General features: G+C 39.2%; 1 protein-coding gene across 1 annotated transcript; it reads left to right on the forward strand.

Annotated features, from left to right (window-relative positions):
- LOC142349611 (uncharacterized) lies at positions 1 to 24,922 on the forward strand. The gene is made up of 3 exons (XM_075401297.1): positions 1 to 927; positions 9,492 to 9,718; positions 23,914 to 24,922. The coding sequence occupies exons 1-3, from the start codon at positions 317 to 319 to the stop codon at positions 24,168 to 24,170; spliced, it is 1,095 nt and encodes a 364-aa protein (XP_075257412.1). The 5' UTR covers positions 1 to 316; the 3' UTR covers positions 24,171 to 24,922.
- Positions 24,923 to 24,980: the final 58 nt, after the last annotated feature.

Below are 24,980 nucleotides of genomic sequence, written 5' to 3' on the forward strand. Positions count from 1 at the left end.
TTAAAGTAGTTGGTTTTGAGAATTATTTACTAACCTGTTTTACGCCTTGTATCTGTTTTCATTGCAGCTCTCTAAAGCATCTTTCAAAAATCCCAGTTTTTATTTGATATTTGTTAGCATAAGTTTGAAGTTAACTTACACTATCAAGTTTTCAAACTTACATTTTCCTTGTATTCGAAACTTCGTTGGGTTTGAATCACCTTCATAACATTGCAAAAGGAACACTTTTAGCCTTTCGTGAACAAGAGTGACAACACAAAAGACCGAATTAGCCTAAATATCATTATTGCAAAACTTTTGATCGAAACACAGAAATATGCGTTTCAAATTGGTATTAATTATTGGTGCAATTTTGGTAGCTATTATTGTCTGGTCTAGAAGTAACACCGCTTATTCTCATGAGGGGATGTCAAAAGTTCATGAGCCATTGTTCAAAAGTTCTCAAATTACGGTACCAAAAGAAAACATGTGTGGCAAAACAATCCAGCTTGATCCATTTCCACCTTCAAATCCGGACAAAAACAGTCAAATGTTTTTCATAGATGCCGCATTCAAGCCTCGTTTTAAAGGCCGGGTTATGTGTGCGTTTGAATCGGTGTTGACTCTTGGAAAACTTCCTGTGAAAGTTATGGTGAGATCGAAAAATTTCACAATTGATCACCCCGCGATGTGTTCATTATTTGAAAAATTCTACCCTGACAGACTGAATATTTACTTCATAGACCCCAATGAGCTGTTTAAGGGTACACCTTTGGAGGGAATAGCGGTTGATAATGGGCAGTCAAGGGGAGCACTTACTAATTTGAGTGACTTGATGAGAGCAGCGTTGCTATACGTCTTCGGTGGATTTTATTTTGACCAGGATGTCGTCGCCCTTAAAGACCTCAGGTCATACCGTAACGTGGTTGTCATGGACAATATCCTCACGTAAGGTTTCATCTGCATTTTATATGCGTAAATTTTATGCTATACAGCAATGAGATCATAGGCATCATAATCAACATGCAAGTTTCTATTGAACTATTAGCCGACATACAAATTAGAAAACTCTTATTGTTCGTGATTCCTGATGTTTGGTTAGACTCATGTCAAATCCCACGGCCGCTGAGGCATGGCCATAATAGTTAGTGGTTATAACCAATTAGTGTTTGTTTTACACTAAAGGGCGCTGTTTTACCTCCTGCTTTGTGTAACGGTAAGTATCATGAAATGTGACTTTTACTGAGTTAAAATGACCTAATTGTCGGCTAAAAAGTGTCGGCATGGTTGCAGCATCGCCCAATTCACCGTCCCTGAAACTTCAACCATGTGTGAAAAGTTTGACAGCTCAACTTAAATACTCCTTAACCAATTCAAATTTAGTAAAATACTAAGAGTTAATTATCGTGTGCAAGGGGGCAGGTGCAACATTCAAAACTGTGAACCTTATTGAAGCCAAAGCATGAATCTGATTTCTATGTACAAACAAAGGTTCTGAAACGGTCATCATTTCATGGTAGCAAAAGAATAATTGTGAAGCAAATCTTACGAAAGTTTACATACAACTGTTCCCGAGGAACAACAGTTGGCAAAGGGTAGCCCAGGCATATGGTGCCAAAAAAAGCTATTATAACAGCTTTTTTACTCGCGTGGTGAAGCAAGCTGCTTAGCTTGGTTCTCTAACGTCCCATCGCAGCACCAACATCATCCTAAATCGAAATTAACCGAAAACCAAACTCGAGGGCGTAATCCCAAGAGAAGGATCAAGGAAAAAGTAGAAAACTTTTAGACCAATTTGGGGAGTCAGTATGGGAAAAACTATGAATCCCCATCCCATCACAAACAAATTGCTCCACAACAAATTTCTTTCACAAAATCAAACAACAAGCTATAAGAAGCTTACTTGACCACAATGCCAACAAGAACAAAACAACCACCTCAACTTCAAACAAGAAACAGTGCGATGGCAGAGAAAATTCACAGAAACTTTTCAAAGGATAAACAATAAAAAAAAATTGTTACATTGGAAACATAAATTCAGCACGAAGAAACCTTATCAGCTTTCGAGGAAACAAGATATGAATTAATTTCACAACAAGACGAGAACCAAAACGAAGAATACATCGACATAATACTGACACCTACAACCAGATGGAAGACTTGAAAACGCAAATTCATAATCGCTGACCTTGCCACATATAAGCGGCAGACAGCAATCCTGTCAGCAAAAATAAAAAAGTTGCAAAAATGGAAACGTCAGTATGAACAGCAACACAGCAAATTAACAACAACAAAGATCACACAAGGAACTTTCAACTGGAAAATCACTTAAAAAAGAACCACATAGTCCAGCGCGACATTGAAGTCAGTTTTTGATACATTAGTTAAGCTTACCCAACGATCTTTGACTACGAGAAGACAGTTCCAAAATCCCTCTGCAACTCCTCAATAATATTTTCTACTTGCTTTCAACACCCCGCACACTTGTACACACTTCGGTTGAATTGCTTCCCCAATTGGTTCTTCACAGGAATTCAACGGAAGTCAACCGTTTCGACATCAAGATTTGAGACACTCGTCATGATTTGAGACTTTCAAGTGTTGGACAGAAGATCTCATGTTTCCAAGGGCCTGTGTTTGGACAAACAAAAGCATCAACCGAGGGCTTTGCTTGCAACTATCTGACACCTGTACAAGGATGCCATAGAACAACTAAAGCACCGATACGGGAATCCAAGGTCATTGTCGGCAATTTTAGCGAATTTCTTCAACTACAGAACAACCTCGACAACACTTATCTGGACAATTGTCAACATCTCGACGTTCATTAACACAATGACCAGGACTCGTCAAGAGCTCAACTTAGAAGCATAGTTCAATAGCACTACCATATTGGAACAAGCAACTGACAGTTTTCCTTACTGCAAAGTATTCAAGGGAAATTGGTGTGTACTTTACGGAAAGCTCATCAACTAACATTAGCTGAACTGAATTCAACCAATGGCCTAACAAAATTTTTGGAAGCTCATGATCTCAATTGCTTTGTTGACCGATTTTTAAAGGCAAAATAACAGATAAATGAATGGAGTCAGTTCATCGGCTAAATTTTTGCAGGAGTTGCTTAAAAATTGAAAAAAAACAACACGACGCCAGCAACTTTTGTTTTGAATTAAATTGTTGATAGCGAGCATGTGGCCAGTGACGCACTGCTACATGGAATCAATGGAAGAACTTGAAGATCAGCGACATCGAAAGTCCTCCGAATCACTAAAAAATTTCCACTCGTGTGGACATAAAGTCTTTCGCAGTCACAGAAAGAAGCAGTGCATCAATGACAAATGACAAACTCTTTACGGCAAACTCGCTTTATTTTGAGCCAATCTCACTACATAAAAGCACGCTTTTGGTCCAAACCAGCGTATTCATTGAGGCGTAAAGAATTTTCACAATTTTGCATGGCAGAACGGTGCAGCGTTTTCATCTCAAGAAGGAAACGCGTCAAATCTTGTCTTGGAAGAAGCCAATAGGACAAGCAAATAAACATTTCTTTGCCGCACCGAAGGAATATCTGAAGTAAATGACGACAAATGGCTAAGCTTGAAACAGGTTTGTGTTATAGAAAATATCACATAACCCAAGTTGCGGTAGCAAGCAGGAGAAATTGTAAGACAATACAACGTCCTCAATAGCTTAAATATACCAATGTTAAGCAGTTTTTACGTCAGGATTTTGATTGTACAAGACAATCTTCACATTTTATTCATTTTATTAACATTCTGAGTGGACTAAGGACTCTCATCAGCGCTTAGCTCAAGTCTCTTCAAACTTAGACGACCATCAATTGATCTAATGCATCATTCATGAAAACATAGAACAGAGTTCACATCACCTCAAAACTTTTTGTGCAGCAACTGTATCCACCACAATAAAGATCTCAACGAAGCAAAATTGAATTGGTGGAAGACGGAGACTGCAACACTGTAAAATTGACGTCACGACTAATATTTGGGCGTCACAATTTTTATGGTGCAAGACAAGTTTCACCTTATGCTGCCAATCAGATCGTACCAAGGACCATCGTCAGCACCTATCACAAGATTCGCAGAAGCTAGGATGGATTTTTTCTGGACCTCGTACAGCATTCGACGAAAAACTAAGAACATTATTCAATTCACAGCAAATATTTTGTTTACAACAACTGTCTTGACCACGATAACATACATAACAGTAAAATTTTGAGATGGTGGAAAACTGAATCTGCATCATTGGAAACAAAACTGAAATCATCGCACCGAGGAGTTTTATTGGACGACAAAAAACTCCTCAAAACATGCATGATACAGCCCAACGATCGATATTATACGGAACTTCCGTGGAGAGGCAACTACAGTGTCTAGACAGCATATCGCAGGCGTTTAAAAAATGCAAACTTTTATTGAGAAGACTACAGAAGGAATGGAAGTTTTTATCAAAACTGGACCAGGAACATGGGGATATAAGTCGACCTGGGAAAGAGATACATCGCAGAAAATCCGTACGGAGAACAGAAGAACAAACGATGCACATATCTTAATATGATCTGTCCAAATAATTCGACCACATGCGAAGAATATTCATTGCCGCAACATCGCAGAATGGGACAAGACCATCGACAGATCTACTAGCAAACATACATAGACTTTTGCTATTATTTCGAGAAGGAGCAGTTGTCGGAGCCTGAGATTTGCCAGCTTGTGCCCATTTTGCTTTACAACATCCCGCGTTGGTATGAAACAACAGATACCTGTAGAACCTTGACAATTTTCCATTTGGACAAAGCAGTTGCATCAGTTGATGATGACTCCACACCCCTGGCTGAAGCCAAAAGAGCAAGGACTTTCTAGGAAAAGAAATTTCATTTTAACATACTGGTCCATCCTCGAGGAGCCATCTGTAGAGCTTCACATCTTTCGCGATGTGTCACTGGAAGCAACAGCAGTAGTGGCATATGTCATATCAATTGAAGATATGCGAACTACAATTCGATCTTCTCGGGAAACAAAAAGAGGGTTGCCCAATTAGGCCAATTAGGCCACTAGAGCCACAGCCGCCCTTGACGCAACTAGACGCAACTAGAATCAAGACTATAACTGTAGACGAATTAAATTTTCACATCATTTTGGTTATCACCTGGAGCAAAGATCTTACTGGATCAGAAACTGCAACGAGAAATCTCCACACAGATGAGTGCAGATATGCTAACACAAGGATAACTGAACAAATCAGGAAATAAGGACACTCTCAGCTGCGCAAAAAATTGAAAACTCTCGATGTTTGCGCGCGGGCAAAAATTTCTACACGGAAATGACACTCAGTTGATCAGTGATAACGAACAGTTCCAACCTGCCTTTATCAGCAATACTGCCCAAGACGATGAAATTAAACAACAAAAGATCAACGAAGACATAATTGGTGCAAATAAAATCAGATTACCCGGATCGAACTCCAAGCCTGTATCAGTACTGTTCAAGCCTAATTCCAAGTCTTATTTCGTTTCCCAGTACTGGGCAAGTCTAAATACACGTCTTACAAGTCTGGCAAGTCTTAACCAAGACTTTGATAACACTTGGAAGTTGATTCCCAAGTCAAAACCAACTTTTCAAAAAATTTCGAGTGAAAATTTCAAATTCAAAAAAATTTCGCAACGTGCCATGATTTTTTCACTTATTTTTGGGCACTTTCTCGGGGGCCTCTGAAAACTGATGGAGACTGATGCCAACTCCTTCCACCTGATGCTAACTGATGCCAGGGGACCCGGGAAGGCCAAATTGGGCCGTTTACAGCTGTTTCTGGGCCGTTTTCAGCCACTTCTCAGCCGTTTTAAGCCGAAATTTAGCCGAAAATCGACATTTTTTAGATTTGGCAAATGTCGAACAACATCAATCGAGACAAATTCCTTAAAAATGGAAACAGCGTGAGAACGCCCATTTTAAACCGAGGCCCTCTCGTTCGATCCAAATGTGATACAGCACTGAAAAATGTTACAAATTTCAGAGAAGTTGACCCAGAGGAAGACCAACCCAGCCAAAACAGCCAAAATACTGGACAAATGAACTTTGTTGTGCCCAAATATCAGCTTGTGCAGGAGCCATTGCCGCCATCTGTTAGTTATAGTGTGCTTTTCCAATGGTTTATGTTGATATATCGAGTTATTATAGAACGAGCATTAGCTAACTCGGATCGACTGGGGTCAACTTGCCCTCTGCTCACAGGTCGGTCTATCGTGAACCACTGATCAAAATAAAGAGTCATATATATTTTATAAAGCCTTTTCCAAAGCGGTTCTAATGAGCCAGGTCTGGTTCCGATTGGTTCAGTATTTTAGGAAATATTCAAGATTTCAGACTCCGTACGCCGAAAAATTGGGTCATGCCTAGTGCTCGTTCGTTAATAACTTTTTGTTGAGTGAATGTTTTGGGCTCGAATTTTAGTTGTTCTTTTCGGCTATTTTTGAAGTTTTTTCGGCTATTTTTGACGTTTCTCCGGATATTTTTGACGTTTTTTACGGCTATTTGTGACGGTTTTTTGGCTATTTTTGACGTTTCCCCGGTTATTTTAGACGTTTTTTTCGGCTATCTTCCACGTTTTTTTTGGGCTGTTTTTGACGTTTCCCCGGCTGTTTTGGACGTTTTTTCATGCTATTTTTGACGTTTCCCCGGATATTTTAGACATCTTTTTTGGCTAATTTTGACGTTTTCCCGGCTATTCTAGATGTTTTTTTCGGCTATTTTTTACTTTTTTTGGCTATTTTTGACGTTTCCCTGGCTATTTTGGACGTTTTTTTGGCTATTTTTGACGTTTCTTCGGCTATTTTAGTCGTTTTTTTCGGCTATTTTTCACGTTTTTGCGGCGATTTTTGACGCTTCCCCGGCTATTTTTGACGCTTTTTTCGGCTGTTTTTGACGTTTCCCCGGATAATTTAGACGTCTTTTTCGGCTATTTTTGACGTTTTTTCGGCTATTTTTTACGTTTTTTTCGGCTATTTTGACGTTTCCCCAGCTATTTCGGAGATTTTTTTGGCTATTTTTGACGTTTTTTTGGGCTATTTTTGACGTTTCCCCGGCTGTTTTAGACATTTTTTTCGGCTATTTTTGACGCTTTTTTTATGCTATTTTTGACGTTTCCTGGATATTTAAGACGTCTTTTTCTGCTATTTTTGATGTTTTTTGGCTATTTTTGACGTTTCCCCCGCTATTTTGGACGTTTTTTCGGCTATTTTTGACGTTTTTTGCGGCTATTTTTGACGTTTCTTTTCGGCTATTTTTGACGTTTTTTTCGGCCATTTTTGACGTTTCCCCGGCTAATTTAGACGCTTTTTTGGCTATGAATTTTAGTTGTTCTTTTTGGCTATTTTTGAAGTTTTTTCGGCTATTTTTGACGTTTCTCCGGATATTTTTGACGTTTTTTACGGCTATTTGTGACCGTTTTTTGGCTATTTTTGACGTTTCCCCGGCTATTTTAGACGTTTTTTTCGGCTATCTTCCACGTTTTTTTTGGGCTGTTTTTGACGTTTCCCCGGCTATTTTGGACGTTTTTTCATGCTATTTTTGACGTTTCCCCGGATATTTTAGACATCTTTTTTGGCTAATTTTGACGTTTTCCCGGCTATTCTAGACGTTTTTTTTCGGCTATTTTTTACTTTTTTTGGCTATTTTTGACGTTTCCCTGGCTATTTTGGACGTTTTTTTGGCTATTTTTGACGTTTCTTCGGCTATTTTAGTCGTTTTTTTCGGCTATTTTTCACGTTTTTGCGGCTATTTTTGACGCTTCCCCGGCTATTTTTGACGCTTTTTTCGGCTATTTTTGACGTTTTTTTCGGACATTTTTGACGTTTCCCCGGCTAATTTAGACGCCTTTTTCGGCTAATTTAGACGTTTTTTGCGGCTATTTTTGACGTTTCTTTTCGGCTATTTTTGACGTTTTTTTCGGCCATTTTTGACGTTTCCCCGGCTAATTTAGACGCTTTTTTGGCTATGAATTTTAGTTGTTCTTTTCGGCTATTTTTGAAGTTTTTTCGGCTATTTTTGACGTTTCTCCGGATATTTTTGACGTTTTTTACGGCTATTTGTGACGGTTTTTTGGCTATTTTTGACGTTTCCCCGGCTATTTTAGACGTTTTTTTCGGCTATCTTCCACGTTTTTTTTGGGCTGTTTTTGACGTTTCCCCGGCTATTTTGGACGTTTTTTCATGCTATTTTTGACGTTTCCCCGGATATTTTAGACATCTTTTTTGGCTAATTTTGACGTTTTCCCGGCTATTCTAGACGTTTTTTTCGGCTATTTTTTACTTTTTTTGGCTATTTTTGACGTTTCCCTGGCTATTTTGGACGTTTTTTTGGCTATTTTTGACGTTTCCCCGGCTGTTTTAGACATTTTTTTCGGCTATTTTTGACGCTTTTTTTATGCTATTTTTGACGTTTCCCGGATATTTAAGACGTCTTTTTCGGCTATTTTTGATGTTTTTTTGGCTATTTTTGACGTTTCTTTTCGGCTATTTTTGACGTTTTTTGCGGCTATTTTTGACGTTTTTTGCGGCTATTTTTGACGTTTCTTTTCGGCTATTTTTGACGTTTTTTTCGGCCATTTTTGACGTTTCCCCGGCTAATTTAGACGCTTTTTTGGCTATTTTAGACGTCTTTTTCGGCTATTTTTGACGTTTTTATAATTGATGGGAACGATAGGTTTGACCGACTTTTTTTTGTTTTTGAATTGCAGCGCAGTTTCAAATCATCGGTCATGAAGGAATTGAATAGAAAGCTTAGAATATCCAAGTTTTCAGCGTCAACTAATGAGCTTAGCATTGACATCCACAGACATCATATATTTTACACACCATAGAAAATAAAGCAACGTCAAAATCGTTGGCAATCTTCAGCAACCTTTAACTAGTTTCTTAGTAAATACGTTACTCAAAACAGCAGCATATATAACTTTATTCGCCAGCAGCATATATAACTTCCAGGAATTTTGTAGCATAATTATCAGACAAAGTAACTCCTTCACCTAGATATAGATGATTCTATGGCTTCAGTGCACCAAATAGTCATTTGATTACAGAAACAACAGCGGTTAAAGGATAGCCCAAGCATATCGAGCCAAAGAGAACTATTATAACAGCCTTTTGTTCGCATCACCAATACTTGCGTCAGTGAAGGAAGCTGATTAGATTGGTTCTATGACGTCATATCGCTGCAGCACCATTGCACATAGTCAAGAATGACTGAAGCGAAATACCCTCTCACTCCCAATGTACAGTAAAAAGAAATAATTTTTCAATAGTTTACAGATATAAATTTTGATGAGACAATTACTTTTAATTCAAAGGTAAAAATGACAAGCTTAGAAAGAGTTTTGTCGCAGGTTGTATAATTATTTGTATTAAATATAGCAAGTAAATTTAAAGTTGATAAATTTGTATCTCATATTTTTAAAGATTAAAACAGATGTATTTTTCCGTTTACCTTTTTGTTCAGGTATCCCAATGAGACATGTGGAGCCACATCTGTTGAGAAGTCGACCATGTTGAATCAAGGCACCATGCACTTTGAAAAGGGCAACAAGTATCTCCATTTCTTTCTTACAGTTCTCAACCACTCCTGGACTCATGGAGTACACCCAGTAGGTCTGGGCCCAGGTGCCATGCACACAGCAGCTTCCAGATTCTTGGGCTACGAAGGCCAGCCATCCAGTCCAATTTCAAGTGAGATAAAAAAATTTTGGCTCTGCTGAGAAAAACAGCTTGGTGAAGATGAGATCTTTCCTTTTGAAACCGTGAAAATCGATTGCGTTGGTAGGAAAGCATATAAATGCTATGACAGTCATTTTGTTCAGGTACCCATTAATTTATCACATGTTTTTAGGTGGTTTTTTGTATTGTGCAATTTTTATTCAGGAACTTTGTGTAGTTAACCTCGCAGAACTTTTGTTACTTAGCGATGGCTCCTGAAGATTGATAGAAAACAATGTTGTGATTTAGAAAAAAACTTCATGTTCAAAATAACCTACATATTTTACTGCTATTGCTATTTGTAATGACTTGGCGTGACTCACCAGCTGGGTTTTGTTTGTATGCTGAATAGTTTCTTAAATGCTTTGTTGGCCTTTGAATTTCAATTTGATTTTGCCAGCTCCCTAGTCCAAACCCAAGGTCAAGTTTGCAAAAATTTGCAAATTTATTTACAAACTTTGCAAAATAATGTATTATATTTGCAAATATTTGCAAACAGGTTTTGCAAAATTGACATTAATTTGCAAATTTTTGGAAATTCTCACATTATTTTGCATACAATTTTATAACTTAATTTGCAACTCTCACATTAATTTGCAACTTTTTTTTACAAATTTGACCTCGGTTTTTTTTCTTTTGAAAATTGGCCCAAAAAACCATTAAAAAACGTCCTAAATCTAAGCTTAAGGCCTCTTCACTCTTCAAAAAAAAAATGAAAGCGTCGCAAAATATGAATGTACACAATGCTGACTGAATCCTAAGTTACTCATCGAACTCAACTCCCTGGACGGAAACTCAGCTTGCTCTAAACAATCAGCTCAACTGGCGAGTTTCCAGAAGTTTTGTTTGTAACCGGGCATATTCTTTACGTGCAAAACTTTTGCTAGCGCACTAGTAGAAAAATAGATCACACGATGTGGCATTATCATTATAATATAAGCCAAGGTTCATTACGAGCATCTACCGGTACCAAAAAAACTAGCTAGAAAGAATGTGGCTGGCACTTCCCCCCGTCTCTTTGACGCCCAATGCGGAAAGCTCTTAAATTTCGTGTGAGTAGTTTCCACAACGCAATTAAATAGCCTAACATGGAAAATACTTGAAAAAAATGTGACTAGTAGTTACGTACGGCGGTAAGGGCTTTTCGCAAAAATTTAATCTTTTCTGAAGTGAAATAATACTGACGTGCATCGAAGTGGTGTGGTAGATATGACTACGACACTTTCATCAACATTGATTACTAAAATGAGGAATATACTGCAATTAAATGAAAGCTAATTACGGCAGTTTTGTGGAATGCGTTTTCGCAAAAATTAGTCATGTGACAGAAGTAATCATGCCTTCAATCGTTCGAGGACGGTCTTTTAATATTTCCCGGTCTAGACTAAGGGAGGGAGGGGAAGAGAACAAATGGAAAAAATCCGTAACTCCTCAAATGAAAATCAGCGATTCGATTCTGTTGGCTCACAGATTTAGCTTTGGAATATAGCACACGGAACGTCGACACACGAAAGCTTCTTGACGAAAGAGCATTGGAATAATATTTGAAAGCTGTTTTTATAGTTATCTTCTGAAGTAACTTTCTAAAAATCCTCATTCTCCGTTATTTTTAATTTGCAGGCAATCTAGAGCTACGTAGCACCTAGTTGAATTTCTTCTTTTCAGCGTCTCCTACCACATTCAGGGTCTGTTCTATCTGAGATATTATCAAAATAGTTAAGGATTATTTAAGGAAAATTTTCCAAAAATCAATTTCTAACTTCAATTTTGTTTCGCAACATCAATATCATCTAACATATCTGCTCTAATGGAAAAAATAGTAAATCAAATAACAACAAAAACATAACACCGCTCGATGCACACTTTGGTCGTTCTCCAAAAACGAAATTATCAAAGGTAAACGTCACAACAAACGAATCGGAACCGTAACGTAACAGAAGAATTGCATTCCACCCGGGCCGAAATGTCAATGCTAAAAACGCAAAATTATGTAAGATTGGCGTTGAATGCGTTAAAATTTTGGAATATCAACACTTAAGCATAGCTCTTACATAAATTCAACACCAATCTTACATATTTGGCGTTGAATTTAGCGTAGATCTTACATTTTTGCGCTAATTTTAGCGTAGAACTTAAAAATTTTGCGTTGAATTTAGCTTAGATCTTACATAAATTGAACGCATTCAACGCCAATCTTACATGTTTTACATCGAAGTTATCGATCTTAGATAGTTTCCATTTAGCGTAGATCTTACATATTTCACGTTACATTTAGCGTAGATCTTAAAATGATTAAACGCAATCAACGCCAATCTTACATATTTTTCGTTAAATTTAGCGTAGATCTAAAATATTTTGCGTTGAATTTAGCGCAGATCTGACATATTTCGCGTTGAATATAGCGTAGATCTGACAATAATTTAAAGCATTCAACGCCAATATTACATATTTTGCTTCGAATTTGGCGTAGATCTTACAAATTTTGGGTTGAATTAAACGTAGATCTTACATATTTCGCGTTGATTTTAGCGTAGATCTGACATTAATTCAACGCCAATATTACATAATTTGCGTTAGATTTGGTGTAGATAATACATATTTTGGGTTGAATTTGGCGTAAATCGTACATACTTTGCGTTGAAATTATCGTAGATCTTACAAAATTTTCTTTGAAATTAGCGTAGATCTTATTATAGAATCTGAATATTTAGGGTGGAGGTTTTCCCCTATTCACAATTCCACAATTGTTCCTAGAATCTATCTTAGAGAAAACTACTGGACTGGATAGTAACTTCACAAAACCTACTACTCTTAACTAGACTGAAGGGTTATACCAGGCCCTCCGTTCAAGTCCTAAAGAAAGTATTTTCAGGCGCTATAGAACTGTAGTCAATTGCTAATAATAATGTTATTAAAATATGTTGGTAATGCCTTTCTATGTTATATGATATTTTAGCTTCTAAGAAATGCTTTACAAAATGAAATAAATTGGTGACTCTAAGATTGAGAATTATACCAGGTCCTCAATTCACTTTCTAATTAATCGATCAACCAATATACTTAAAACAAATAGTAGATGACGTGAAGAGCTCGTCGGTGTTCACTCCACAACCCAACCAGACGAGTAATAACCAACTTGATAGAACGTAAAGACATTGCCCATCAGGTACTTCAGGTTACTGTAGACCGTTTTAATTGTCTACTTGGTTCACCATTCCATACTACATGGGTTAACTTAACTAGCCAAGTCTTCTACGAGCAGGCAGGCCTACCCTCAGAGTGGCTTCAATATGCGGTCTCCTGGAAGGAGCTTGGCCGATTAATACTCTGAGAAATCAATCGTCTTGATGTTGTCCTGGACTCGGTGCTGTCCTCCAGTCCGTTAACCTAACTTAACCTAATTATTGATTGGTTGATCACTACTTTACTAGCCACCAAACTAATTTGAATCCAATAAATTGAAGCTAGATTGAGTATGATTTCAGATCCTTAGAGATGTATTGTGAAGTTACTAAAGTTGTACAAGTACGCTTTTGATTAACAGAAAACCGAAAGAAACGATTAAGTTTTACTCAGTCCTAATTTTTACAAGACTATGGTTCCTTCAAAACAACTAGTTACAAATGCCTATGAGTGCCACGTATCAAAGTGTTTAACAAATATCTACCAGATACCAGTTTAAACTCTACTAATTTATAAGAAAAGGTCCAAAAAGAGAAAGTAGTTGAAAATTTGCTAAGTTAAATTAACGAAAAGTTTAATTACCAGGGTATACTAGTTTCAACAATTATTACAAGTTCAGTACCGCGACAGAGATCTGTTAACTCACTCCGAAATTTCGATTATCACGACAATATAACTATTTTCAGACTGGTTTTGGTTACAAAAATTGGCTAAAATTGAGCCGTGTATATACTGCTAATCTATGTTTGGTTATGATAGTTTAGTCCTATTTTTACCAAATGTTCCGAATCTTTGTGAGAAAAATACCTTTTTGGGAAAAGTTTTCAGAACTTTGATAACTTAGGCCCCTAATTTGGGTTTCTAATCCAATATTACGTGGGTGAGAATTTTGGTGTTCAATCCATGATATAATCTTTATCAGAATCAATTTTTACTCATTCAACCATTCTCATGAGTTTAAATTTCTTTACCATTATTATCTTTGTTCAGTTTCAAATTTAGAATTCGCTTTTGTGTTGGGAATAATTCAAGGTCAGTATTAATTTGGTTCTTTTCCGAAAAAAAGCTTAAGTTTAACTTTCCATTCCTACATCCCACCCATCCGGACTAAACTATTCTCCTGAATAGTAGAATAAAGTGAAATTAGAGTATAAGTATATAAAAGCACCATCACCATATTTTGGTACGACAGTTTTTTTTAATCAGCGCTTGTTTCCTCATTTCGCATTCTCTCAACTAAGTTTAATCTCTCCTCAAACTGCATGTCAGTTCCGATATCTCGTTGATCATCGTTGGGCAAATTATGAATATGTTTCGTAGTGTTCTTGGACTGGTAACACTTCTTCCCTGTCCAGACAGCCAGAAGGACAAAAGCAAGACACCCTAAAGAGAAACCAAGCAGACCAGCCAGCTCTTTAAATGTATGCAGTGTTGACCCATGGCCAAAGGATTTGAAGTTGTTTTCGTCAGAAAGTTGTTGATGGATTTTGTCTACCATCTCACTGACTAATTCAGGCGTGACATCAAGCGTAGGGACATCCTTGAGTGCCGATCTGATCCTATGCAAGATCAAGTTCCGACTCTCTTCTGTAGGCGTGACCGCTGGAAAGCTCGGGATGTCGAAAGCGGTATCCAGTAGTTCGGGAGTTGTGATTGTTGTTATTAGTCCACTGTGTTGAAGACAATATGCTGGATCGGGCAACATGACCAGTCCATTCTGCGGGTGAACCAGTTTTCCATTGCAGGGGGGATACACTAGGCAACTTTTACAGGCTGGTACACGGTTTGAAAACTTTCTGCCCCCACTGTACGTTATGTTATAAAGAAATTGTTGATCGTCTGCCGCGTTGAGGAGGTACATAGAGTTCCCAAGGTAGATTGCTGTCGGTAAAATTGGCAATTCGGTTACTTCTCGTGTGCAAGTCTTCAAAGCAGCCACCTCGTGATTGTATAGGAGTGAAGTCAAGCAGAGTTGATCTTGCGCGCTCACTAACGCTACTGGCTTAGTGCAAAGTCTAAGCAATTGTGTCCCCCAACAAGACAGATATTCCTCACTCTTCATTTCGGCATAGCTTTCTTCTTGCCTTGATACGATCAAATAGCTCCTTTCTAATTTTAGAGTTGCGGCCGTTGTTGTGTTCTTGATTGGTTGCGGCAGAGGGATTGCTTTGTAGGCATCGTGGATTGGTTCACCACTGTACACTGGCACCTCCATTGTGATTAACAGTCCATGTGGATTGGAAAAAACATTTCTCACTAAGGGCAGGCTGTAAAGTAAACTTGAGTGGTCGTATGGGATAGAACTTTTTTTGTCTCCCAGCTTCAGAGTTGTAATTATTTTCCGTAAATCCTCGTAGGGTACTAGTGCGGTTGGCAGTGTTCCTTTGGATAGCACTTCAATGCTTGTAGTAAACATGTTTCTCTGTTCCGTCAAATATAGTGTTTGTACTTGCAACTCACTGTGCATAGCATTGAGAGTCCACGATACGTTGTTAATTGCACTTTGGGCGCGAAAGGCATACATAAAAACGTCAGACCTTCGATGATCACAGGCTTGGGCTTGTTGTATTTCTTCCATTGTTTTTTGAAGCATCTCCAGGTTTGTTTGCAGAATCTCAAAGTTATCCTTTGAATAGTTTAGCACTTTTCGTGTGTCTTCATGAAGCTTCAAACTACTGCTGGCCATGACCTGAATAGACTCTTTTTCTTCGTTGCGCAAGTGAACCATTCTTGACTCCAAATAGTGCATCGGTCCTTCCAGTTGTTCCATCTTTCGCTTGGAGCTTTCAAACAGACCAAAAATTGAGAGTAGCATGCAGCCTGCTTTTTCCAGTAAGGGTTCCAAAGTTATCGCCGTCGCAGCTCCCATTGCAAACAGCAGTGGTGATCGTCTCTGTCGCTGAAGAGTGATAGTCTGGTTTACAAACGATGCTACTCCTTTGACAAGCTTTGTCCTTTCTTTCTCTGCTCTTTCGTATTCTGTTTGAATAGATGAGATTATTCCGTCAAAGTGGTGCTGTAATAGTGCGCTTATTTCTGGGTTGTTGCAAAACTGGGAGCTCTTCCATGTTTTCTGTTCCAATTGCTGAAGTTTTGAAGAGAATTTATAAATTGGTCGGAGATCCACGTTCAACAGCTTTGGAAGTGGGACTGCAATATCCACAGTCAGATATGAGTCAGCCAATGAAACTGGTGTTTGAGGTTGGAAGAGAACATGCGCAGTAGTTCGTGCACTCTCCGCTGATTGCTGTCGTACCGCAAGTATTAATATAAATATCACAAAGTTGTACATCTGAACACTACTATGGTTAATTACTGCGCTAAACCTAGATAGCATTTTTCTGTATTAGAAAGAAGGCTACATTCTACAAAAATTCCCCCAAATTCCCTGAAATGTATTCGAGCTAATTAGTTCTTTTCATAATACCGGTGTTACATTAACTTGCAAGATAGTTCTTTTTTTTTAATTTGGTGCTATTCAAATATGTTTTACGATTGCCCCCGTCGTTAATAGAAATTTCAGCTCATCTTTTGATCTTTACATTTTTTTAAGCAATGCTATATAGAGAAACTTAATCAAGTTTCTTTTTTTAAAGACATATATATATATATATATATATATATATATATATAAATATATATATTATTTTTTTTATTCGTCGTCGATTCCGAATCGTTTTGGGTATTTCACTGCGCGTCTTTCTCGGGTTTTAGCGATGGAGTTTACTGTTTCGTCCGTTTTGGTTCCCAAAAGTTCTGCAAATGTTTTTGGTTTGCACATTTCCCTTTTGGCGCTTGCAGGTGTTGACTGTATTTCACTGAGGTCCCTCAAGACATTTTTTGGCTTGTGTGGTCGTTGGGGCAGTGGTGTAGATTCAATCTCTTTGGCTGGTGTTACGAAAGGAGACTGGTTCTCTTGGGTTGTTGCTTGTTCCGGAGTGTTCGGTTCTGCTCCTATGTTAGTCTTAGTGGGCCTTTTAGTTGAATGTTCTCGCTCTGCAAAGAGATCGTAGAAAAAATCTTCATCTTCGTCCATCCATTTGAAGGGACTCTCTTGTTTGGGTCCTTTTGATATAACTTCTGGAGTGAAAGTTTGATTGTTTACTTCAATGGGAACTTCCTGGTCATTTGTATTCTGGCGGCTGGGCCATTTCTCTTGATGTGATGATCTCGTTTCCATTCTGGGTAACTCGTCTTCCTCCTTCACAGGCTTCAATCGATTGTAGTGGACTATCTGCCATTTCTTTGCATTCGCATCCTTTGAAATTTTGTAATTGACCTCTGACGTCTTCTCAATGATGTTGTACGGTCCGTCCCATGGAAGGAAAATTTTTTTGATTTCGCTTTGTGGGGTGCAAAAAGCCAGACTCTCTCTCCGGGCTTCAATTCCTCTCCAAAAACGTTTTTCTGATACATATCTTTCTGTCTTTTTTGCTTGTAACCAAGTGTCTCTCTAGCATTCATATGTGCTTCTCTGAATTGCTCGTTGAGCCATCTTGCGAATTCGTCTTTGGCAATTTCGCGACCAGGTGCTTTCCGGAGTAGCAAGTCAATCGGGTATTTGCATTCTTGTCCAAACACAAGGGAGAATGGAGTCTGTCCTGTTGTTTTGTGTACGGTCGTATTATAGACGAAGTTGAGATAGGGAATCCTTTGATCCCAGCTACTTGGATTGTTTGCGCAATATTTGGAAATAACATCCGCAACAAATCTGTTGTGACGTTCTACCATACCATTTCCCTGCGGGTGATATGGAGATGTTCTTTTCTTCTCTATTCCAAAAATTTTGCACACTTCCAGTAGCAGTTCGCTGCAGAAGTTTGATCCTTGATCGGTGTGTAGGCAATCAGGTGCTCCAAACGTCAAAACCCATTTCTCCACAATTGCTCTAGCAACATCTTCGGCCGTAGTTCTTTCTAAGGGAACGCAAACCACGTATTTTGTAAAATAGTCCGTCAACACGAGTATGTATTTTGCACCGCTTGTCTTCGCTCGGGTAACAGGACCTAGGATATCTGCTGCCACTTTGCTTAATCGGATCCCAACGTTGATGGTCTGGAGAGGGGCTATTCTTTTCTTTCCAGCGGTACTTCGTGCTTGACACAGGGTGCAGTTCTCACATTTTCGTTCATTGTCTTTTCTCATATTGGGCCACCAAAACCTCTGTCTTGCCCTGTCCAAGGTTTTTTGAAAAGCAAAATGGCCTCCACTGAGTTTTGAATCGTGAAGTTGTTCCAAAACTGTCTCTCTGAGTCCCTGCGGTACTACAAGTTGTTTTTGTGTTGTATTGCTTCCTTCTACATGCCACTTCCTGTACAGCACGCCATCAGTCAGTTCCATCTGGTCCCAAAGGCCCCACATCGCTACTGCATCTTCTCCTTGTGCTATTGCGTTTGCTTTCTTGATTTTTAAGTCTCTCAGCGGATTTTGGTCTGGATGTTTCTCAGCGTTTGCCCTTTGCAAGATGAGACGTAAGCAGGGATTGTTTCTTTGAGCCAGTCTAAGTGAGTTTACGTCTTCTTGAAATTGGATACTCATTGGTTCGTTCGTGTCCTCTGCTGTAACTAAATTAATTCTTCCGAGGGCGTCTTCCAAAGAGTTAGCTGATGGGCAACTTCCAAACATATCCAGTCTCTCAGCTTCAGTTAGCTCAGTTGTGATGCTGCACTGTCTTGACAGTCCATCTGCATTCCCGTGCTTGTCTCCTGGTCTATGTACTACTTGAAAATCAAACTCTTGCAGTCTTTGTAGCATCCTGAATATCATCCCGTCATTGTTTTGTCTAAATAACCCCTGTAGCGATGCATGATCTGTTCTGAACACAAATTGAGTTCCCCAAATGTAAGGCTTGAACCATTTCATCGCCTGAATGGCTGCTAATGCTTCTCTTTTTGTTGTTGAGTAATGACATTCTGATGGGGTCAAAACTCTGCTTGCAAAAGCCACTGGGTATTCTACTCCATCGACAATATTCGAGAGTACTGCCCCAAGAATGTTGTCACTTGCATCCGTTTCCACAATAAAAGGAGAGTTGTAGTCCGGATACTTGAGTACTGAGCTATCAATCAAAGCCGCTTTCAGTTTTTTGAACGCATTATGGCATTCAGGGTTCCAAGTGAAACGGCTGTTCTTTTTTGTTATCTGGTGAAGAGGTTTCGCTATCCCAGCGAAGTCTTTGATGAACCGTCTGTAGTAACTGCAAAATCCAATAAAAGACCTCACTTCGGTAACGTTTTCTGGTCGTTTCCAGTCCCGTACTACAACGAGTTTGTTTTCATCTGGTGCAATTCCCTCTGGGCTCAGTTTGTATCCCAGATAGATTACGGATTCTTGAAAGAGGCGGCATTTCTTGGGTTTGAGTTTAAGATTGGCCTGGCGAAGAGCGTGAAAAACGAGGCGCATGTGTTTTTCGTTTTCCTCCACATTCCTACTAAACACCAGAACGTCGTCCAAGAAGATGAGGACGAACGAGAAGAGATATTCATTGAAGATGCTTGTCATAAGTCGCTGGAAGTTTCCCGGTGCATTGCAAAGTCCAAATGGAAGTCTGAGGTACTCATAGTGTCCACCATCAGGAGTGACGAACGCAGTTTTTGGTATAGCACTCTCAGCTAATGGGACCTGCCAATATCCAGAGGCTAGGTCGAGGCTTGAGAAAATCGTTGCTCCGTGAAGATGATCCAGTATCTGGTCAATTCGAGGAAGGGGAAAAGCGTTTTTCTTTGTTACTTCGTTTAGTCGTCTGAAGTCTGTGCACGTTCGATTGCTTCCATCCTTTTTGGTAACGAGAACGATTGGTGCGCTGTACGGGCTGTTTGATGGTCGGATAATATTTCGTGCCAACATGTCCTCAATCTCCTTCTTAACCACAGTGATCTTTCCAGGTGCAAGTCTATGGGGTGCAAGCTTGATGGGCAGCGTATCACCTGTGTCAATTTCATGCTGAACCAAGTGTGTCTGTCCAAGTTCGTTGTCGTTCATTGCAAACACATCTCTGAACTCTCGTAGCAGTGTTCTTCTGTCGTCAGTTTGTTGGTTCCTGTCTGGAATTGCTAAAGAACAAATCTGTTCCAACTCTTCATCGCATGATAGGGTTAGGTTTGTTTCTGCAGCTGCCCTGTGCTGTGTTTCTTCCATTGTTTCAATTTGATCAAGACCAGATTCTACTTCCGTCTCACAAAGACGTACGTGCCTGGGGACTTCAGGTTTATAGGCAAATTGCAAATTTACAACGTTGCTTTCTTTCTCCATCATGAGCTGCTTAGAATGGAAGTCGATTGATACTTTATTCTCCTCCATCACCTGGGTTCCAAGTATCAAAGGCATGTCTGTGTTTGGTGTCACCAGGAGATCGGCTCCCGGTGTCGAACGTTATTTCGACAGTAAAAACGCCAAGTATTTCGAAAGGATCATTGGTGGCCGAAAGAACTTGTTCTCGGAAAGGTCTGAGTTTGGAACGCTGTTCGTACTGTGAGTAGGCTTTTTCTGATAGAATGTTCACATTGCTCCCAGTATCCACTAACGCTTTGTGTTTATGTCCGTCAAGATCAACCATCACGTAGACTGTAGGTCCAAAGACTGCTTCGGCTTGAACTTTGTTGATATTGCTCACTTGTTCTGAGTTCGCTCTCTGTAAAATGCTTTTTACGATTGGTTGTCTATCGGTGTCCAAGTTTGCGGGTAAACCAGGTTGTATTGTTCCTTTCTGTGGGCACTGATTGGACAAGTGCCCAAACTCGCGGCAATTATAGCACTGCATCGCAGACGTTCTGGGTCGAAAGCCTTCCGGTCTTCCCGGACTTCTACTCTGAAATCTGGGTTGACTTGATTCGGATAGAAATCTTGTTTGGGTCTCAAGAATCTTCTCCATGATCTGTGTATGTCGCTCTTGCTGCTCTAGCATCTTATTGAAGCTTCTGGTCTGAAACTCGATCATTTGATTGAAACCCGATGACAGACTGGTGTTGAGTGCTCTAAAGTCAGCTGCTACTGACTCATCATGATCCTGTTCACCCTTTGTCCATCTCACATGCCCGTTTCTTCGTCCTCGCAGTCGACTGGATTCCGCTTTACTGATGGCGTCTAGAGCAATGGCCCGTTGTTTAGCTGCATTGAAGCTTCCCGGTTCTTCCTTCAGGAGTGTGTATCTGATTTCGCTGTCCAACAGTCCGTCCACAAAGGCATCTTTGTTAGCTTCCTGTCGTCCCGCAACATCAAGATGAGCATTGGCTGCCTCTCCTAACTTACGAACTCGCCTTGAGAACTCTTGGATTGACTCTGATTCCAATTGTTGAAGATTTTTGAATTCGGTGCGTGCACTCCTTGCGTTGGGAAAGTCGCCGATTCTGTTGTTAAGAGCGTTCAGAACTCTCGCTATGGTCGGGGCTGGTTGTCGTTGCACTTGTTGAAAGTAATGATTGGGGAGATTGTAATACTCATCTAACGCATAACTGTTCAAACACGTGGGCAGGAGCTCGCGTTGTCTCTGGTCATCTCAATTATTGGCGTTTGACATGGATTCGAAGTGTCGAACCCATCTTTCGAAACTCTCGAAGTCGCGGCTGGGGTATCGGAGGGGTGTGAGAAGGGGTGGTGCTACGACTATTTGCTGCTGATTGTTCGCCTGGTTCTGTTGTTGCTGTTGCTGGTTGTTTGGTGCGTTGTTAATTTTTGGTAATTGAAGTAATTTTCGATGCAAAACCAAATGACACAAAAAAAAATATAAATGAGTTTTACCTTTGGAACGTATTCCAAAGATCTAAATCATCGGTTCTCTCAAATTTCAATTCTGAGTTTTTTTTGGTAAAATGCAAAACCGCCTTCTAATCAGAAGAATCCCTCTGTGGTCGCCAATATAGAATCTGAATATTTAGGGTGGAGGTTTTACCCTATTCACAATTCCACAATTGTTCCTAGAATCTATCTTAGAGAAAACTACTGGACTGGATAGTAACTTCACAAAACCTACTACTCTTAACTAGACTGAAGGGTTATACCAGGCCCTCCGTTCAAGTCCTAAAGAAAGTATTTTCAGGCGCTATAGAACTGTAGTCAATTGCTAATAAAAATGTTATTAAAATATGTTGGTAATGCCTTTCTATGTTATATGATATTTTAGCTTCTAAGAAATGCTTTACAAAATGAAATAAATTCGTGACTCTAAGATTGAGAATTATACCAGGTCCTCAATTCACTTTCTAATTAATCGATCAACCAATATACTTAAAACAAATAGTAGATGACGTGAAGAGCTCGTCGGTGTTCACTCCACAACCCAACCAGACGAGTAATAACCAACTTGATAGAACGTAAAGACATTGCCCATCAGGTACTTCAGGTTACTGTAGACCGTTTTAATTGTCTACTTGGTTCACCATTCCATACTACATGGGTTAACTTAACTAGCCAAGTCTTCTACGAGCAGGCAGGCCTACCCTCAGAGTGGCTTCAATATGCGGTCTCCTGGAAGGAGCTTGGCCGATTAATACTCTGAGAAATCAATCGTCTTGATGTTGTCCTGGACTCGGTGCTGTCCTCCAGTCCGTTAACCTAACTTAACCTAATTATTGATTGGTTGATCACTACTTTACTAGCCACCAAACTAATTTGAATCCAATAAATTGAAGCTAGATTGAGTATGATTTCAGATCCTTAGAGATGTATTGTGAAGTTACTAAAGTTGTACAAGTACCCTTTTGATTAACAGAAAACCGAAAGAAACGATTAAGTTTTACTCAGTCCTAATTATTACAAGACTATGGTTCCTTCAAAACAACTAGTTACAAATGCCTATGAGTGCCACGTATCAAAGTGTTTAACAAATATCTACTAGATACCAGTTTAAACTCTACTAATTTATAAGAAAAGGTCCAAAAAGAGAAAGTAGTTGAAAATTTGCTAAGTTAAATTAACGAAAAGTATAATTACCAGGGTATACTAGTTTCAACAATTATTACAAGTCATAGATCTTACTTATTTTTCGTTGATGTTACCTTAGACCTAACATAAATTCAACGATTTCACCGCCAATCCTACATAATTTTTCTTTGAACTGAGCGTAGATCTTACATAAATTCAACGCTTTCACCGTCAATGTTACGTAATTTTGCTTTGATTTTAGCGTAGATCTTTCATAATTTTAACGTGGGGAGGGGGATTTAAGGTGGGTGGAGGGGGTACGTGGGAGGTGTAGTTGGATGCTAGAATGAAGTAGGTAGGCAAATTTTTTTGGGGTTTTTTCAAAAAAAATTGAAATCCGGTTGCGTGCAAGTGAAACTAAAAAGAGTTAAAAGTAGAGCAAAAGGTTAACGAAAATCGCATCAGATCTACGCTGAGATCAACGCTAAATTATGTAAGACCTACGCATTGAAACGCTGAAATTACGTGAAACGTGATGTTACAGTCCGATTTATAAATAGTGCGGTTCTTAAGCTGAATAAGGTTCTGTGGCACAGTGGTAGGAGAGGCGACAAGTAAGTAGGAGGTCAGTGGTGCGAGTACCATACCCACAGGTCTTGGCGTTGATTTTATGTAAGATCAACGCTAAGTTCAACGCAAGATTATGTAAGATCTACGCTAAATTCAGCGCAAGTTACCGCTGATCTTGCATAATTTTGGCTAAATTCCTGGGCCCGGCTAGGGCCAATTGTACAGACAGTACAGAATAATTTCAGGTATTCTCCAGATAGAACGGCATGGTGAAACTTTGTCTAGACTATGCGCTCTGTCCCACCGTAACCCCTGTTCTCGATCGAGGTCCGTCTGGGCCACACATGTTTTGGGTTGCAATGAGCATTCTTTGTCGCAGCTATTTCTTGCTTATCCAAATCCCTGCTTGCATTCTCAATTTGTTAAAACTTTATTTCACAACATTTAAGAGTTTTCGAAACTTTTAGAACAATTACTATAGCCTGCTCTAATTCTTTCAATAGAAACCTAGATAGACTGTCTAATTATGGTGACGTCACATGAACGTTGTCTTTCAGCTCCTCTATTCACAATCGTACCCTCATTCACATTTCGTCTGCTGGCACACTGGGCCAAGATCAAACCACCCCGCATGTTCAACGTGGATGTTGATGGCTCTTATTTTGACAAGTTCATCAGATGCAGCAACTCACTTCATCTTACCGCGCCAGAGTCTAAGAAAATCAAAATCAGTGGAAACCCGAGGAAAGATGTCTACTCCTATCTGGGCCCCACAGTTTGCCCACTGTCTTTCGCACATCTGCAACAGTTCTAACCCCTCTTCCCCTTTTGAATAAATTCAAGAAATGCTTTCCTCTTTTATAACTGTAATGAGTGTAATCTATTATTTTACAAGATTTTTAAATACATCTGAATTATAGTTCGCTTAAATTGTTTTAAAAATTTTGCTGTGAATTGTGCAAATAAATTTACCCATTACTCAGTCAGTACTCAGGTCGGGTTCGTTACTTGCATGGAGTGTCGCCAAACCAGTGCAGTTTGGTTTCAATCACACTTCCAGAAGTTCAGAGAAGTTTAACACTGGACAATTATAGCATCTAGAGTTTTCAATTTTTGTCTTATTATTTGGGCTGATAACTTTTCAAATAAAATAATTTTCAAAGTCAGAGTTTTTATTTTAGTGCAATCGCAGTTGAATGATAACGTTGTGAAATTGAAAGGTTAATTTTGATCAGATGTACAGATTAACAGCACTTTGAATGACATTTCTTCTGCTTTCTTAATAGGAAGTTAAATCCATTGATTGAGATTTTCAAAGATAAGATTTGTTTCCGCATCTTATTATGTAGTAGGAACCCATTAATGAATTGATGAAAACTTGCATTGTCTAAGTATCCGCTCATTGGGCGCGTAGAGTATTCGGGTTATTTGTCGCCTTTCTTTAGGTGACAGGAGTTAATGAGACCCTCCCATCCGTTTGGGTTAGCGTCGATAATGGACGCAATAAGCAGCCATATGCTCACATTTTTGCATCTCTTGTAATATTCATTTGGGCTGAGCCACGTATCGCACTAATTCAAAGCTTGAGCTAGTTTGTTGAGGTCTACTGATAGTCCAGAAGGCT

Source organism: Convolutriloba macropyga, chromosome 1 (assembly GCF_964194025.1).
Source record: "Convolutriloba macropyga chromosome 1, txConMacr16.3, whole genome shotgun sequence".
Taxonomy (NCBI): Eukaryota; Metazoa; Xenacoelomorpha; order Acoela; family Convolutidae; genus Convolutriloba; species Convolutriloba macropyga.

Excerpts from the sequence above, each read along its gene's own strand:
- LOC142349611 (XM_075401297.1), top strand. The coding sequence starts at position 317 with ATGCGTTTCAAATTGGTATTAATTATTGGTGCAATTTTGGTAGCTATT. Across the intron at positions 928-9,491 it reads GTCATGGACAATATCCTCAC|GTATCCCAATGAGACATGTG; the intron begins GTAAGGTTTCAT and ends CTTTTTGTTCAG. Across the intron at positions 9,719-23,913 it reads GCCATCCAGTCCAATTTCAA|CTCCTCTATTCACAATCGTA; the intron begins GTGAGATAAAAA and ends GTTGTCTTTCAG.